Below are 19,818 nucleotides of genomic sequence, written 5' to 3'. Positions count from 1 at the left end.
CATCCTGGAAATGAATTGATATGGTATGATCAAATTGTGAAACAAGTAATAGCGAATTAATTGACCAACGTAAAACAAGAAAATGGGCTGTTTTCGGTTGAAATATAATACTAATAACAAATAGAAAGACATCGAAAAATGTCACGCTACATATTCGAAAGTGAAGTTGGAAGTTAAAAGCATTACATACCTCTTATTTTCTAATGCCTGTTCAACAAAAGCATAGATTAACCAGGAAGGTAATTTGTCATATTTACAATATATGTTTAATGTTGTTTGGCGGTAATTTTAATTGTTACCAGACTTGTTTTGTTTTGTATGCATATATTCAAATTCTGCCCGTCTTGTGCTGCGTCGTCTTCGGAACACGTTATGTTATCTCATCCTATAGAGATGTTTTATCATCTTCAATACCTAAGGGAAGGATCCTGTCATTTTAAATACTTGTTTATTTTGCTTATTATCTGTTTTGAAAAAACACATTAAGTGTGCAGTTAATCACCCATTACACTATAATCTGAATGGAGAAGTCAATACCAATCATTTAGCACATACTTACAACTTCTCGTCCAATCAAATTGCTTGAATTTGCCCTCTAATTTTCATAGTACATACTTTTTCCGTGTACTAAGTAACTACGCATGAATGACCACAAGGGTAAGATTTCATTGTATCGTAATCAAGATATTAAAACAAAAATTGCCACTGGCTATTTTAAATTAAATGCTGTGTTCCAAATTAAATAACATAGTTTGTAATTAGTTTTTACATTGATTTTGAAATTCCTTTAGATCTAAAAAAAAAAGTGTTTGACGATTGCAAGTTTCTTTCATTTAAATAAAGAGTAACAAATATGGTTCTTTATACCTTGATTAGAGAACAACGCCATCTTCAAATTATGATTTATCATCCATGCAATTACTTTGTACACAAAAAAGTGTGTACTATGAAACCTTGTAAAGGGAAATTAAGGTAACTGAATTGATTGATTGGTTGATTATTGGTTGCTGAATGTCCGGTGGCAAATATTTCATGAATGTTCAGGACGATGTCATGAATTGAAAACCCGTAATAATGTCTGGAGAGAATGTGCCACCTATATATATATATGGATATACATGTTCTGATACATCTTTTAGTTTTTACTTCGAAAAAAAAATATAAACCCTAGTATCTTTTACCTATTGGTAGTAATGACTATCCGCTAGACTATCTATGGGGACATACCAGGGGCGGATCCAGCCTTTCTTAAAAGGGGTTTCCAACCCAGGATTAGGGGGGGGGGGGGGGGGGGGTAGGGTTCCAACCATACGTTCTCATTCAAAAGCATTGATCGTCCAAAAAAGGGGGTTTTCCAATTTCCGTAACCCTCCTCCCTGGATCCGCCACTGCATACTATCTAAATGTTTCAAATTTATTATAGCTTTAGTTTTATTGTGAAATTGAAAAATGTTTTCAAGATATTTAAAGCATTCCACTGCAATTTAATTATTGCCTGCTTTTGGTCAATTTATTTTGTCATCTTACCATGTAAAGAAGTACATGTATAGTAAAACACCGCTTTATACCAATAAATATACTTACACCAGCAGCTACCATCTTTTCATTCTGGAGTCGAGGGCCTTTTGAAATCACATAATTTACATTGATACTAGTGAGTAGATTTACAAGACTTCGTTAATGAGCTGCGTTTTACAAACACCTGTGATACAAGTAGTCAACCAAAATAAACTATCAATAGAACAATTAAAAGATTACTCGAGTTGTAAATATGTGCTAAATTGGATAGTCTATGAAAAGGTATATACTATGAAATTAAGAGCTCGGGGCAATCCCCTCGCTCTAAATTCATAGTATATACCTTTCCATAGACTAACCTAGACATATATCTACGCAAACACATTATGTGTGTAGTTGTAATGATTAAATATATTTAATGTATTCACCAATCGTTGGTATTTCGTATTTAATTCCCATAAACACAAACTATTTTTTTTAGTTTTTTTAGTAGGATTGCAACCATCAGTTTTCTATCGTTCCTAAAAAGCAAAATAACAAAAATACCGAACTCCGAGGAAAATTTAAAACGGCAAGTCCCTAATCAAATGGCAAAATCAAAAGCTCAAACGTATCAAACGAATGGATAACAACTGTCATATTCCTGACTTGGTACAGCATTTTCCTATGTAGAAAATGGTGGATTAAACCTGGTTTTATAACTAGCTAAACCTATTTAACCTTAATTGAATGCATAAGACAACACGGGTATAACTCGAATAAGAAGTATTAATAAATATGACATTCGATTAAAATGACAAGACAAAGTAAATAGTTAGCCCAAACTAAAGTGAACAGTTTATTATTTAAATTTGTTTCAGAATAACTAATTTACCATAGAGAAAATATTATTTTACACTTTGTAATTAAGTAAGGTTTTTTGGGAACCACGAATGGTTAGACAATGATATTCTTTATTCCGTAGTTTTAGCAGTAACACATCTCGTTTAAATTGAGATTAAATGTACTACTTTAGTTATAGTTCATTGAGTTCTACATGCTAAATTATTGTTATATTTGCATAATACAATCAAAGTACATTGTACAGGTAAGACATTGTTCTTTGTCAATAGTTTTATTTCATGTTTTGTTAAAGCAAAGCATTGAACATGTTGAGTAGATTTCTATACTGAAAGGGTTTTCCTCATTGTTAAAAGCCGTACTGTTTTCTGTTAATATTCATTTTGGTCTGTTTGTCTTTATGGAAAGTTGTATCTCATGAAATCATACCGCATAATACATTTTTGATTGACCAATTTTTAAGTATCGTCTGTTTACCAAAAAAAACCAAATCAAAATGTTTTGAAACATTCGAGAATTGATCCTGAATTTTAGAAAAGCTATTACTCTCGTGAGCATTCAAACTTACATTTACCAGGAAACCTTTTGATAAAAAGCACATCAATACATCTTGTTGAATTGTTTCATCGCATGGCTATCATTCTGTTTGAACATTACCTCAATGAAAAATAAAATGATCTGTCTGTTTTATATTAAAAACTTCGGATAATGAATGTTCTATACTTTCTACTGAAAAAAATTATAAATGAGACAATCTGTATGTCACAAAAAGATTTAACAAGCTTGTGAACCGACTGTGGTTCTTTCTATGCCGATTTTTTTATTCAGAAGAGGCAGATTTTAAACAGTATCTTCTCAGAAAGAATATAAGAAGCTAGATAACTTTACGTTCTGCCATAAAAATGACGTTTTCTTACTTAATAGCTCAAAGTTTGATGACTATGTTGACATCAATTCCATCGAACTTGAAATGAACGTGAATATACCGTTTGTCTATCCAATATCTTGATTTACATCAAGAAATTTATAATGAAGGTTGGAGAATAAAAGTTTCCAGGGCACCTGATCCATCACTGTTTTATTTTTGGATATATTTTTGTGTTTCATTTGTTTTGTTGACTGGTGTTGAAATCAGTCTTTTCTAAATTGATAATCTTCGACTTATATTTCTTTTGCCTGTTTGATATATATCCTAATTGTTATAAGGCAGCATATTTTAATACGCTAAAAATTAAACATCTGTTTAATAAAATTGCGTATTGGTATTTGGAATTTTCTTTCATTATTTATAAAATGGATCTTGGATACTGTGAATTGATAGAAAAATTTTTTTTTTTAATTATTATCATGTTTAATATGTCCTTTTTGGAAATAAAAGTATGCTTCAATATTTAAGTTTTTGGACGCTTTGATGGCTTTCTAATCTTTTTAAGTCATATTACAAAGTCTATACCATCTCTTGGAACAAAACGTAATACGAAATTTAACTAATTATCATACATCATGAATGCGTGTTGGCCCCTGTTGCAATTTAATAATGACAATACGACCAAGAGAAATTTTATTTGTGCATTTTTTAAATACAAAATAAAAACTGCATATACTTTGTCAACTAATAGAGTATGTATAGGCAATAATACGAGGACTGCAATATGAATAAGTTGGCATTAAACAAAGCTTATTGGACGTGTTAGGAAAGAGATTTAAATACTGCGCTGATGTTGAATAACAATACCAATACAAGATTTAAGTGTGGACTTTCTCAAAATGCAATTGCATTGTAATGTATCCCGGCGTAGTATAGTTTACGTTTGTCGTGTGTTCGATACAATATTAAGCGAAACGTTAACGTCGACTCCTAAGCTTAAGACGTGCATGGAACTTTCGTAGATCTTCATATATTCATTTTTATTTGTTTAATTTAGGAGGGCAAAACAAAACTTAGAAAAATATATTTTAAAGGGTACAGAATTGGATAGACGGATTTTTACTGCGCATCATTTTAACGAAATGCAGCTTTTTGTATGCTAAAATCCATGATGAACATTTTTTTTAAAATTTTCAGTACTTTACTGATAAAAGGACTTTGTTTTTTGGAGTTACACAATTGTATAAAGTCTGGGGTTTAAGTTTGTTACACAACACTTACTTTGTCAAACTTTCATCGAATCTTATGAAACTTTGGCAGAAGCTTGTATGATAATGTCAGAAACCTTTGCGAATTTTCATTTTACACCTGACCATCTATGAAGATTATTATTTCATGTGTACTTTAACGAAATTTGCACATATTGTTTCTAAAGTTTTTGATATCTTGTCGATTGATTCTTGTATCTCACATCTCTTTTTAAACATATTTTAGAGTAACTGGTTTAGATATTTATCTCTCATTAGATTCCAAATCAACACAATAAAATAAATTAAACATAAACAAATCATCAAATTAGACTGTAAAGTATGTTGATTTGGGTGTGTTTTTAATGACTGAAATGGTATCGCTTTCTAGATAACTTTTTATCTTCCGGGGCTTTGCCTCTGGAACCCATACCAGAAGGATCTCTGCTCTGGACCCGCTGGGAGCCTTCAGACACCTCTCCGAGATCCAGGCGTTCACTTAAAACTGACCTTGCTTCGCCACTGGGAAGCTGTTATACCAAGAAAAAAAATCTGATCCATCACCGAAACGTAAATTCAACATGTTTGAAGCGCCAACCGATACTATAAATGGTTGGCAGATATTATGCAAATGTCAATTCTAAAAGTCACAGTATTAAACTGTTTTGAAAGTCCAAACTTTGTAAAACTAGAAACTAGATTTGTTTAAATAAATAAAAGCAGCTTTATTAAAAACTAATATCATTAATTACAGTGATTAATTAATATCAATAAGTTGCTATGTATGTTAAATAAATTGCAGTGTGTGAAAAATACCTCCAAAGCAAATACGGCTAAACTGTCAAAATTAGCTGTTTACTTCAAGCTCTAATTTGAAACTGACTACATTTTCTTAAAACGTTGGAAGGACCAAGTCAATCAAAACACCTAAAAAAAGTACATGTGTATACAAATGTGAATGTAAACCAAATAGTCTTCTATTTGATAAGCAGAATTTTTGATAATTCCAACCTTACTAACTATGGATTCAATAGGATACATTAATAACATTTGAATAAGGATATTATGTTATTAAGATCATTTCTATAACAAGCAAGTGTGCAAAAATGAAAATGAATATGACCTGGTTTCGCGGAAAATATACGCCGGGAAATACGAATGAAATGAATGAATGAAGGCTATTACTAAAAGAGTTATTGTCAATAGTCGTGGCACAACACTGCCTCCCATGAAGAAAAAGAATTCTGTCTCCAGAATGATATAAATAAAAAAGCATTCTCAAATCATGCAAATTTCAACATGTTAAACAATTTTCACATTCAAGTCGATCATTCATTAAAAAGTTCAATATGAATTATACGTTCTTTCTACTTCTTTGAGTCCACAACAAACACAGAATATGGTAATCTTTGAAAACTTAATTTGATAACCTCTTCTGTTCGAAAAACTAACTGACGAAAGCTGGTAGAAAGAAAATGTCAGGGAAATGTGATTTAGAATAAATAATTCACACATTTTAACGGATTTTTAGGTATTGTCCCTTTTCAGCATTACATCAAATTGGCCTTTCTAGATAAAATTAAAAAAATAAAGATTATAAAATTAAATAGGCGTCTGTTCCACTCTATTTTTGTATAATTGTCAAGTAGACAAATCTATAGGTCTTTTATTAGAATTTAAAGCTACACATTTCTCTATTTTTGAAACGTGATATAAATTAGGAGATGTGGTATGATTGCCAAAGTAGACATCTATCCACCAGAGACAAAATGATGTAAATGTTGGCATATATAAGACACCATATGGCCTTCAACAAGGTACAAAACCCATCCCGCCTAAAAGCTATGGAAGGCCCCGACGTGAAAAGTATATTTCAGATCAATTTCAAATAAACGAACATTTTGAACAAAGATTGCTGTAGAGAAAAAAAGTTGATTCGGATGTGATTTGATTGCAATGTTTTTTATTCATTTTTTTCCTTGTAGTCGTTCAACAAAATAGTAAGAAATGGGGAACAACGATCTTAAACTTAAGCGATCTCTACTATGAAACAATGCAATTTTATAATAATAATATTAATTATGATCGTGTTGATTTGCTGTATCCTCGTCTGTGTATTGAGGAATAGATTGTTATTATTTCATTGTTTAAAAATCATCTCAGCATTATCAAACAAACCCATACAGATAACTATAATGAATGATTATGTGGGCTTTTTGAGATTGTCCCCACTATAGCCTGTAGTGGTATTGGTACATCAGCCCCAGAATCGTTTTGACTTTCCTAACACATCTATTGTCATACAACATCATACACGAAAGCGTTACCATAATTATTGGCAACCAAAAGTTTATTGTTCAATCGGTCATACTCCACAGCTGTTGGACAGACCAGTCCATCTTTCCTCGATAATAGTATTCTATGGCGTTGGCCATCTGTAGAAATAACGACCACATTGTGAGACCGTACTCCCGCTACATATACATTCCCATCATTGTCGACAGATATACCACATGGATAGCTCAGGGCACTACTTTCGTTGAATATCCACATTGTGTTACCATGAAAATCACAACAGGTGACATTGTGATTTTTTTCGTTTGTGTAGTACAGCTTGTCGTCATGGATGGCTACGTTTCCCTCACTTGACATTTTACTAGTGGTGATACTGGTTATAGATTCATCACTGAGACTGATCATCTTTAGTCCCTGCTCTCTTGCACAATAAATCAACTTTCCATCTTTGAATGTTACTCCGTTATTGGGGGAATTGACATTCAATGTTTTTTTTACTTTTCTGTTTTGAACATCTATTATATTGATCTGCTTTGAACCTGCAGTTCCACCTGATGTAACAGCTACAGAATTATCTCCAATATATACCACGTCCAAAACAGGCCCAATGTTGTTCAGATCAAAATCATATGAACCATTCGGCTTTAAAACCCGTATTTGATCGCTAGTACAACATGAGAAAATCATTTTACCATCAGGAAGGAAGGTACATCCACAAACGTTTGACAGCTTTGTTTGTATTGTTTGTTTTACCTTGAGACTTACATCATCGAAATCATTTGTTGAAGGAGGTACAATTATCTGAGCTTGTTTATTTCTCCTTTTCTGGATGGATACATTACATGCACTGGTACTCGCAACAACTTCTCCAAACGTCTTCGTAGTAGTGGCTAATTCCTGCAATGCTGTGTTCATCGTACACGATATATCGATTTGATGCATTTGCTCGCTTTTGCTGATTGATTGGATAAAACTCTCTTCTTTAAAAATATCTTTTTCGATTTGTTTCATCGCAATGAATGATTGCAGGTCCGAGGCATATCGCTTTGTATTTGCAATATTAACTTTGTATTCAAGAATCTCCTTTTCTCTCTGCATTATTGACGTCAATAGTTGTTGAATTTTGCTACTTCTGTTTTCTTCCTCCGCTTTAAGTTCCTTTAATAACTCATCTTGAAGTTTATCAAGATGGTCATTAATTTTGTTTCGAAATTGCCGAATTTCCAATTCAACAATCTTTGTCTTCTCTGCAAGTGTTGCAAGGTTTTGCTCACGATTTATACGGATGCTTTTGATGTTCTCGGCGGTTTCTGACAAGGCGTGTTCGATTTCCTGAAACGCAGCTGAGGATTTCACATTGTGGATCATATTCCTGATATCAGTTAAATCTTTACAGCCGTTGTGATCCTCTACACATTTCCTACAGCATGGACAGTCGTGTTTTCTACAGAAAAAATCGTATTTCTCTTTATGTTTGTCGCAAAACTGCGCTACTTTCAAAATCTTTACAGGTAGCTTCATATATTCATCAATGGGAAAAATTTCATGATTTCTCGTTGCCTTGGAAAAACTGTGATGCTCCTTACAATCTTCGCATAGTCCTTCCTCACATTCTGAACACCAGACTACTGATGGTTTGGTAACATCACGATGTTCACAGACACCACATATACTAACATTACTGGCCATGCTTCTGTAATGTAAAATGAAGTAAATATAAAACTGTATTAATAAAGTTTTTATCGTTTTGTTTTTTAATTCAATTCTTTTTTCAGTCTGACTTCTTGAGTGTTTATCCGAATATTTCTCTATTTCTGTTCAATTGTGAAATAGAAGTGAAACCATGTATTAATGGGTGCAATTGATATCACCTTTATCGATTTATGACTTTTGAACAGCGGAATACTACTGTTGCCTTTGTTTAGAAACCAATTCATTTCGATACTGCAACGCACAAATTACAAATTAATGAAAAACAATTTTCAGCAATTTTATCATGTACACCATTGCTAAGACAGACGAACGGTGCTGTTAAATTATTCTGAATAACGTTTTTGTCCTGAAACTATTCCCAAAGCTTCATTGACACTCCATGCCACACATACAGTGGATCGATATCACTACTGGTGCACTTGTTAGTGCAGTAGGAAGTAATCAGCCCAGTAATCAGCGCTTTTGTAATGATATGATTTATAACTTACCTGTTTTAGATTATCTGTTGATACAGTAATAAGCTATTAAGAAAATAAGGTTCGAACTCATTCGCCAAACCCTATGATTGATTTGGCTATTCACAAATTCTGCCCCATTATTGCAAATTTTTACTTATGCTGTTATGAATCCGCATTCATATCAAAGCTACGAAACGTTCGAGCAACCCAACAAAACCTCACTTTATAGATCTTTTTAACAATGCAACAAAATACACAGATGCTAGATACTTTATAAACAATCCAGATTTTCCAAAATGTACAATTGATATTTATCCACATCAGATCGTTTTCAATAAATAAGCGACAAATATTCCCTACTAAGACATTAAAATTATTATCTCACATAGATATTCAAAATGAAATCTTTGATACACCAGTAGGTTTTTGTTTCTTAGTGTTACTTTTCCTTGATTTTGAATTTGATGGTTCGTTGGTTCTTTTGCATTGATTAAAGATTTACAAAATCGATAGACGCAATATTTCATTACTGAAATAAACTTACTGCTTGGCTATATGTAGATAGATATCATAAAGTTTGAAAAACTTATACTAAATTTCATCCATATTATAAAGTAATTGATTGAATATATTGACCATGAAAGTAACAGGTCAGGAGTACATTACGGAGTTCGAACATAAGTTAATATCAAGGGGGTTCCCATTGGTCAATCGTCTGGCATTTGATTTGTACTGAATGTTCCTGTTGTTCATGTAATTGGCAATTGAATAGCTGTTGTGGTAATGAATTGTACCCATTGCCGTGAATATCTAATGGATAAAAAAAATCACAATAAATTTGGTAATAGTTTTTCCACTGATACTTATATTCATAAATCTCAGCCAACATTCATATTGTGATTGTTGAACAACAGACAATAATTTCATGTTGTTTATGACGATTTTAGGAAATGTTCCATACAAAAACCGCAATTAAAACTTTATCAAGATTGATTTTGTAAAACATATTCTATTGCAATTTTCACCACTAATAAACAAAATCTCAGTAATGTCTTAACTAACAGCAATTGGACAAATTAAATTCAATATAAACATTTGAATGATGGCATGTTTTTTCATTTGACCGAATTAAGTGTGATTAATTCTTGTATTTTGTAAATGCAATTAACTCAAAACATAAAAGAATCACGTCTGTATGACATCATTATGAAGTAAGAATGAGATTACATATTGTCATTGTTTTAAACAGACACTATATATATATTTCTGAAAATAATCGAATCAAAAAGGAACACGCTGACAGTCTTCTCACACCTAGTTTCTAGAATAGTTAGATAAAAAAAGTCACTTTCGAATTTTTATTTTTCCCGATTAAACTAATGATTGACAGTTGCAAATATGTCATGCATATGTCAGACGACAGCTTTATAACAAGCCTAATTCAAAATCCTGTCAAAAAGATAGACTTGGATGGATTACAGAAACATGACAAATTGTCGTGCTTCTGGAAGATAAAATCCTGGAAGGCAGTGTCAAACATTGTGTTTGCAAAACGCAAAAATAACCTCCAGAAAAATTACTTAATATAAATAGAAAATATTAGATGCCCCCAATATAATCCAAAGCGCTCTGCTCGGTAGATTATATTAATTGAGGATTGATACGGGTGTGATATTGAAAAAGGCATATCATATACACTTTATTCTAATGCAATTTTTATGTAAAATTTTTTTTCATTAGCCAAATGTTACCATCAAATCCACAGTTGACATCCTGTAACTAAAGAGGGACCCGTCATTTTGAATTGCTTGGATCAACAAATGTTCGATTACTACAATATTATCGAAAATAAAACAATATTATTAAAATCAATCGGGTCCAGGACCAATCCAGTATCTCGTATTACAATCCTTCGAAATTAATTCAATTTTCTATGTGCATACATTTAGAGTAATTTAGAGCTGGTATACTCAGTGTATGATAAATATTTTTTGTTATGGAATACATTTTCCAGCATTTATTTTCATATTTTTTAAGAAATTCACATTTGCATGCTTGTAGTATAAGTATTGTGTGCGTATTTTTAGAATAGAAATCCCGATCTGGTCAGTGTTTCTAATACTAAAAGAGGTGTTTCGGTTATGGTCATGTAGACCTAGGCCTATCCTCATCAGGTATCCCTAGCCTATATGTTTCCTTTCTTGTAATATTTAGAATAGTTCGAATTTGATTTCACCTATGGGGATACGACACCTGTTTATACATTCGTTTCTTTCTTTTTCTTCTTTCTGTTTTTGGGTATTTTTTTCTTTTGTTTTAATCTCTTCTATTAGTTTATTGTGCCTGATATTTTTTTATCTTTTCTTTGATTTTATCTGTTTATATCATTTTTCATCTTTAAATTCGTTAAATACCCTTTTAGATTTGTATGTCTTTTGTATGCAAAACGTTTGCTCATTGCTAATAAATTTAATACTCTATTTGAGAGATTAAATATCTTATTTTGTTATTTTATTTGAGAACAACTTAGTTAAGCAGTCTCTGTTTGAGAGATTACTTTATTTTTGGTATTCTATTTGAGAATAACCTAGATTAGCAGTCTCTATTTGAGAGATTACTAGAAGTTGTTATTCTATTTGTGAATAACTTGCATTATCAATTTCTATTTGACAGATGATTATTATTGTTTTTAAAAAAAGACAAAACAGATTTTCTTCCTATGTTATAGCGTTAAAATAGATCCTGCAAGGTGTGATAGATAAGTATGTGTATTTTATCAGTCAAATATTTCTATCTAATTGCTTCCACGTGATTACAAGATCTCGTTTGCTGATTGGTTAATTCTATATACGTCACAGATACATGCACGTGCATTCTTGACCTCAACTAACCTAAATCATGAATTGTTTACTACATCTTAATATAGTTCAGGAGTGCCGTAACAGATACACATACTAATGTATTATGTTCTTCTTCTGGATCGATAATACCAATGAAAATAAATAGAAAATCCTTTACATCCATTGTATATATATGTGTATCTCGTATCTCTATTAAAATAATAGTATTATTTACTGGTCAGTTATAGAATTATAGTTTGATAGTTATAGTCAATTAGTATTTTTCATTTGTTTAGTATTTGATAGAAAAACCTATTATTTTTCAGTCGAATATACAGGTGGTCGAATCCCCGTGAGAATCAAATTTGATCTGTCTAAGTTTAGAAATTTATAACATTCTGTTGATGCAATTAGTATTTCTTGTCATTTGACTTTAATTGTCATATCCTGTTTAGTACTTCCTATTTTCTTTTCATCTGGCACATTTGTTTCGGACATAATTATTTGTTACTTCATTGTAAATTTATTTATTGATCTTCCCTTTTACTTTTCTCATTTGTTTAATGTAGTTTCAATGTCCCTTCCTCTGGTCAAGAGTTGTTCTATATAGCTTTTTCAAATCTATATTTCAGTTTTTTGTCCCTTACCATGGTTTTGTTAAGTAATTAGAGAAAGGGTTATAATAAGCATATATGGAGATTGTCTAGTTAATAACAAGACAGTATTTAACGAATTTAAAGATGAAAAATGATATAAACAGATAAAATCAAACAAAAGATGAATATATCAAGCACAATAAACTAATAGAAGAGTTTAAAACAAAAGAAATAAATGTGGATAGTGACCACATGTGGACACAGATGATGCCCCTGCTTGCATATCATATAGTTATAAAGGGACATAACTGAAGAACGGTAAAAGTGACGCTACCCAAATTTGAACTTGATCTGAGTTTTGTAGTAATAAGCATTGTGTGTAAGTCTCATAACATTTGGTTGAGGCTAACTTAAGTAGAGAACAGAAACTAAAAATTCAACAATTTTTCTATTTGTAAACACGCATAACTCTAGAACAGTTGTGTATAAGTTTTATAACATTTGGTTGCGACAAACTAAAGTCAGAGAACGGAAACGAAAAATTCAGCAATTTTTATGTTTATAAAGGGACATCACTCAAGAATGGTAAAAGTGTCGCCACCAAATTTTGTACTTAATCTGTACTATGTAGTAATAAGCATTGTGTATAAGGTTCATAACATTTGGTTGAGGCAAACTAAAGTTAGAAAACGGAAACAAAAATTTGTACTTAATCTTAGTTTTGTGGTAATGAATATTTTGTATAGGTTTCATAATGTTTGGTTTGGGCAAACTTAAGTTACAGAATGGAAACTAAAAATTTTGCAATCTTTCGATTTATAAAGGGGCATAACTCAATAATGGTTAAAGTGACACTACCCAAATTCAACTTGATCTGTGTTTTATCAGTGGAAGTCAAAATTATACATTGCATTGTATAAAGCATTGAGTGTAGTTGATTGAACTATAATCATGGACAAAGGAAGATAACTCAAATTTTAAAAATTACTTGATATTTAGAAGAAAATAAAAATTTTGCAATTTTTCCATTTATAAAGGGCATAACTCTAGAACTGTTAAAGTGATGCCACCAAAATTCAAACTTGATCTTTATTTTGTGGTTATAAGCAGTGTGTATAAGTTTCATAATATTTGGTTGAGGCAAACTTAAGTTAGAGAAAGGAAACTAGCAATTTTACAATTTTTCCATTTATAAAGGGGCATAACTCTAGAACGGTTTAAGTGACGCCACCAAAATTCAAACTTATTCTGTGTTTTGTGGTAATAAGCATTGTCTATAAGTTTCATATCATTTGGTCGAAGCAAACTCAAGTTAGAGAACGGAAACCAATTTTGGGACGTACGTACGTACGGACGGACAAGGGTAAAACTTAATGCCCCAACCGCTACGGCGGGGGCATAAAAATTGGAAAAAATCATGAACATACAAAATCTAAAGATCTTTCGGGTCACCAATTTTCGGAGTGTTCCAAAAAGTCCTTAGCATGTTACAAGTTCCCAAAGTATACTTATTTTTTCACACCTTAGTTATCGAGCACACCGGTCTGCTCTTGTCACATGTACATTCAGTAGAGAAATATTCTTTTTGTGAATTTAAAAATTTAAAAGTCTGTCTGCGCTGGTTAAGAAATCAAAGATAAATGTTTTTATAAAGTAGGCATCTTTCTACTATTTTTTGTACAATTTTAAGAAAAGGTCGTCTCGATTTTTGTACATGTATTTGCGGTCTTTTCCGTCTATTCACATTAAATGTTTACATCGCGATAAGGTCCGTTTGAATTTTCTTAGTAACTTAATTTCAAAAGTGCCAATCTTTGCTGTATATCAATCGATTCCTTTGGAATTTTTTCCCAAACTTTCTCTGCTCTAGCTGTATATATATTCGGATAATTAGCATGTTACAGAAAGGTTTATAGCCAGTAGAAAAATATATTGAAGTTGGTACTCCAGGAATATATTCGCATAGCAACATTTTAAACCAAGTTTACATCAAGCTCCTATAGCCTGCTGTACTCGTTGTTTGCTACTTAAGGAGGGAAATGATAACGTTGAATGTAAGTTTTGTTTTTATTTCAACTTATTTCTATTTTTACTATTTACCAGAACATTTTCTCGTGAATCCATAATTGATAGCGTCTTTGCTATAATGGGACAAACATTGAGAAGATTTAGTTTTCAATATTTTCAGGGGAGGTAATATTTTGTCACTAGATTTCCCACTTGTTAGCACTGTTCAAAGACTCTCCCCCCCCCCCCCCCCCCCCCAAAAAAAAAAAGAAGATATAAAAGTGACGCTACCCAAATTTGAACTTGATCTGAGTTTTGTGGTAATAAGCATTGTGTGTAAGTCTCATAACATTTGGTTGAGGCTAACTTAAGTAGAAACTAAAAATTCAGCAATTTTTCTATTTGTAAACACGCATAACTTTAGAACGGTTGTGTATAAGTTTTATAACATTTGGTTGAGACAAACTAAAGTTAGAGAACGGAAACTAAAAATTCAGCAATTTTTATGTTTATAAAGGGACATAACTCAAGAATGGTAAAAGTGTTCTCACCAAATTTTGTACTTAATCTGTATTATGTAGTAATAAGCATTGTGTATAAGTTTCATAACATTTGGTTGAGGCAAACTAAAGTTCGAAAACCGAAACAAAAAATTTGTACTTGATCTTAGTTTTGTGGTAATGAATATTGTGTATAGGTTTCATAATGTTTGGTTGGAACAAACTTTAGTAACAGAATGGAAACTACAAATTTTGCAATCTTTCGATTTATAAAGGGTCATAACTCAATAATGGTTAAAGTGACACTACCCAAATTCAACTTGATCTGTGTTTTATCAGTGGAAGTCAAAATTAAACATTGCATTGTATAAAGCATTAATTGTAGTTGATTCAATTATAATCATGGACAAAGGAAGATAAATCCAATTTTAAAAATAAATTGATATTTAGTAGAAAATAAAAATTTTGCAATTTTTCCATTTATAAAGTGGCATAACTCTAGAACAGTAAAAGTGACCCCCACCAATATTCAAACTTGATCTTTATTTTGTGGTAATAAGCATTGTGTATATGTTTCATAAACTTTGGTTGAGGCAAACTTAAGTTAGAGAACGGAAACTAAAAATTTTAAAATTTTTCCATTTATGAAGGGGCATAACTCTAGAACGGTTCGAGTGAAGCTACCAAAATTCGAACTTGATCTGTATTTTGTGATAATAAGCATTGTGTATAAGTTTCATAACATTTGGTTGAGGCAAATTCAAGTTAGAGAACGGAAACTAAAAATTTTGCAATTTTTCAATTTATAAAGGGGCATAACTCTAGAACGGTTAAAATGACGACACCAAAATTCAAACTTGATCTGTGTTTTGTGGTAATAAGCATTGTGTATAAGTTTCATAACATTTGGTTGAGGCAACTTAAGTAAGAGAACGGAAACTAAAAATTTTACAATTTTTCCATTTATAAAGTGGCATAACTCAAGAACGGTTAAAGTGACGACACTAAAATTCACACTTGATCTGTGTTTTGTGGTAATAAGCATTGTGTATAAGTTTCATAACACTTGGTTGAAGCAAACTTAAGAAAGAGAACGGAAACAAAATTTTTTGCAATTTTTCAATTTATAAAGGGGCATAACTCTAGACTAGAACGGTTGAAGTGACGCCACCAAAATTCAAACTTAATCTGTGTTTTAAGGTAGTTAGCATCGTGTATAAGTGTCATAACATTTGGTTGAGGCAAACTCATGTTAGAGAACAAAAACCAATTTTGGGACGTACGGACGTACGTACGTACGTACAGACGGACAAGGGTAAAACTTAATGCCCCCTCCGCTACGGCGGGGGCATAAAAATACCCCAAAACAGAAAAAATGTATGTACAATGTATGTAAAGGATTTTCCATTTATTTTCAATAGTAATATCGATCCAGAAGAATATAATACATTAGTATGTGTATCTGTTACGGCACTCCTGAACTATTTTAAGATATAGTAAACAATTCAGGATTTAGGTTAGGTGAGGTAAAAAATACACGTGCATGTATCTATGACGTATATAGAATTAACCAATGAGCATACGAGATATTGTAATCAGGTGGAAGCAATTAGATAGAAATATTTGACTGATAAAATACACATATTTATCTATCACACATTGCAGGATCTATTTTAACGCTATAACATAGGAGGAAAAAACTGGGTTTTTTTTGTTTTTTTTTCAACAATAATAATCATCTGTCAAATAGAGACTGATAATACATTGTCAAGTTATTCTCAAATAGAATAACAACATATAGCAATCTCTCAAATAGAGACTGTTAATCTAAATTATTCTCAAATAGAATACCAAAAATAAAATAATCTCTCAAATTAAGTTGTTCTCAAATAGAATAACAAAATAAGATATTTAATCTCTCAAATAGAGTATTAAATTTATTAGCAATGAGCAAACGTTTTGCATACAAAAGACATACAAATCTAAAAGAGTATTTAACGAATTTAAAGATGAAAAATGATATAAACAGATAAAATCAACGAAAAGATAAAAAATATCAGGCACAATAAACTAATAGAAGAGATTAAAACAAAAGAAAAAAATACCCAAAAACAGAAAGAAGAAAAATAAGAAACGAACGTATACACAGAGGTCGTATCCCCATAAGTGAAATCAAATTCGAACACTTCTAAATATTACAAGAAAGGAAACATATAGGCTAGGGATACCTGATGAGGATAGGCCTAGGTCTACATGACCATAACCGAAACACCTCTTTTAGTATTAGAAACACAGACCAGATCTGGACTTGTATTCTAGAAACACGCAGACAATAATTATACTACAAGGATACAAGTGTGAATTTCTTCAAAAATATGGAAATAAATGCTGCAAAATGTATTTCACAACAAGAAATATTTATCATACACTGAGTATACCAGCTCTAAATTAATCTAAATGTATGCATATAAAAAATGGAATTAATTACGAAGGATTATAATAAGATATACTAGATTGGTCCTGGACCCGATTGATTTTAATAAAATAAACAACACCTACCTCAAAATCGGCGTTTTGATGTGAGTTTATCCAAATTTAAATCGTAGAGGTAACGTAATAACCTTTAGTTTATCCATGTTTAGCCATGACGTTTAAGCGCCAAAATCATCTAATATGAAGTTTCGCGGAATTTTATTTTATTTCAAATTTATACATTTTTTCAAGCTCTAACGTATTATATCTTTTTGTAATGCATTAGAATCGGAACAACAGTACTGTAGTTGAAGAGTTGCCACCGTCAATTGGCGATTTGATGTCCGCAAATTCAGTTTTACTGGCGACGCATAGCGGAGACAGTAAAACGGAAATTTGAGACGGTCAAGTATAGTACTCTTCAACTACAGTACTGTTATTTCTTAGTTATATACCTCAAGTAGATGTTTTTTTTCATGTGACATGACGTTATGTTCTTCTCATATATTTTATAATGGTATGATACTGAACCCCTAACGCAAGGGATTGTGCTTGCTTTTCATATGATGAAGACATAATCTTTCAATCAGTTTAATTGAGATCTGAGCTGGCATGTCAGTAAATGCTAGTAGTCCTTTGTTAATTTATGTAGCATTGTCATTTTGCTTAGCTTCTTTTGTTACCTATTCTGACATCGGACTTGGACTTCTTTTAAACTGATTTTTACTGTACGTATTGCTGTGTGTTTGTTTTTTCTACATTGGCTAAAGGTATAGGGGGAGGGTTGAGATCTCACAAAACATGTTTAACCCCGCCGCATTTTCTCGCCTGTTCCAAGTCAGGAGCCTCTGGCCTTTGTTAGTCTTGTATCTTTTTTAATTTTAGTTCATTTATATATTTTGGAGTTAAGTATGACGTCCATTTTCACTGAACTAGTGCATATTTTTGTTTGGGGGCCAGCTGGAACCCTCCTCCGGATGCGGGATTTTCTCACTGTGTTGAAGACCGGTTGGTGGCATTCGGCTGTTTTCTGCTCTTTAGTCGGGTTGTTGTTCCTTTGACACGTTCCCCGTTTTCATTCTCAATTTTATGGATTTGATAAAGCCTTTGCAATGGTGATTCACAGTGATGTCGATTACGTGACGTTATACAAACTAAGGGTGTGATAAAGACTTTGCAACTGAATGTGATATCGATATCGTCATGGATGGCTGATACAGAACGATTGACATTGTATTTACTACTAAGTATATAATAAAGTTTTATAGTACATGTTTTAATAGGATAAACTAACCTACATCTGCATAAATTGGACAATATTTGTTTACTAAAGACTTCCATAAATGTTTTGCAAAAATATATGGTTTCAAAATTAACTTCTTAAACGTAATACCGGAAAATATGACGTTTTCGATGAAAACTAGTATGTTTAAGGAATAGAGAAATATAAAAAAATTGTCGTGCCAGAGATTCTAACGTGAGATTGCCGATTAAAAGCATTACATACCTCTAATATTCTGATGCGTGTTCAACAACACCATAAATAAACCAGGAAGGTTATTAGTCATGTGATCATATTTATACTATATATCTTATGTGAGGTGGAGGTAATTTTCAAACTTACTTTTCGAATCAACAATTAACAACATTCAGAAATATTTATTTTTATTGTAATCAAAATATTTTAGTTGTACAAGCTATACTGCATTTGGTCAGTTTTACTGATTTTGGTCTACTAAGTACATGTATTATGATATCTAATTTTATGGGGATGTATTTCAATTTGAGTTCTCTAAGGCAATCATCTTGTAATTTCAAGTACTTGCATTTTTATTAATTACCTCTTAGAGAAATCACATCGAATGTACATGTTTTCACACACTATACGAATAGTACAGCTTGATAAACATGATATTGAGGTTAGCAACATGTATATACATCTAAGCAAACACACATTATTACATAACTATATAGTTGTAATATATCTAACTATATACATAATATACACGATATAATTGTAATAGTTATAATCTAAAGAAGTACTCAATCACACGGTAAGAACTTTGTTCTACGGTAAACCTATGATAGACAAATGTTAACAGAATGTGTTGTGTTTTGTTGTTGAAACTTTCGGATTAACACATTCCCAATATCGCCTTTCTATTCATATATAATAAGGAAAACGAAATTAGCACTATGACAAACTCCTGGAAAATTTAAATGATTCAGTTCCTCTAGAGTGAAAGTTAAATTGCTGCGATTTGTGTAATTTTCACCAATTTACAAAACCAACTGTAATAAAATAGCTGCATAATCCATGAAAAGGAAATTTTTGTAAGAAGAATCACAATTTTTATTCAGGTACCTAAATTCAACATTTCATTCAGAAATTTATTTTGATCAACTTTGACTTTTTTTTTATCTGTGGAAGATATTACGTATATGATCAAATTTACATAACATA

General features: G+C 31.6%; 2 protein-coding genes across 3 annotated transcripts in view; both read right to left on the bottom strand.

Moving 5' to 3' along the window:
- The window catches only part of LOC127712726 (uncharacterized), a 202,813-nt gene that overhangs the window by 172,897 nt on the left and 10,098 nt on the right, over window positions 1–19,818 (bottom strand). The gene's annotated exons all lie outside the window — the stretch shown is intronic.
- On the bottom strand, window positions 5,170–18,903 carry LOC127712725 (E3 ubiquitin-protein ligase TRIM71-like). The gene is made up of 2 exons (XM_052219330.1): window positions 18,862–18,903; window positions 5,170–8,461 (listed from the first exon to the last, which is right to left on the bottom strand). The coding sequence occupies exon 2, from the start codon at window positions 8,455–8,457 to the stop codon at window positions 6,772–6,774; it is 1,686 nt and encodes a 561-aa protein (XP_052075290.1). The 5' UTR covers window positions 8,458–8,461; window positions 18,862–18,903; the 3' UTR covers window positions 5,170–6,771.

This window comes from Mytilus californianus, unplaced genomic scaffold, assembly GCF_021869535.1.
Source record: "Mytilus californianus isolate M0D057914Y unplaced genomic scaffold, xbMytCali1.0.p SCAF_8, whole genome shotgun sequence".
NCBI classification, from domain to species: Eukaryota; Metazoa; Mollusca; class Bivalvia; order Mytilida; family Mytilidae; genus Mytilus; species Mytilus californianus.
The sequence above is the reverse complement of the archived record's forward strand: the minus strand, read 5'-3'. Positions and strand labels throughout refer to the sequence as shown.

Coding starts and splice junctions, on each gene's coding strand:
- LOC127712725 (XM_052219330.1), bottom strand. CDS start 8,457: ATGGCCAGTAATGTTAGTATATGTGGTGTCTGTGAACATCGTGATGTT.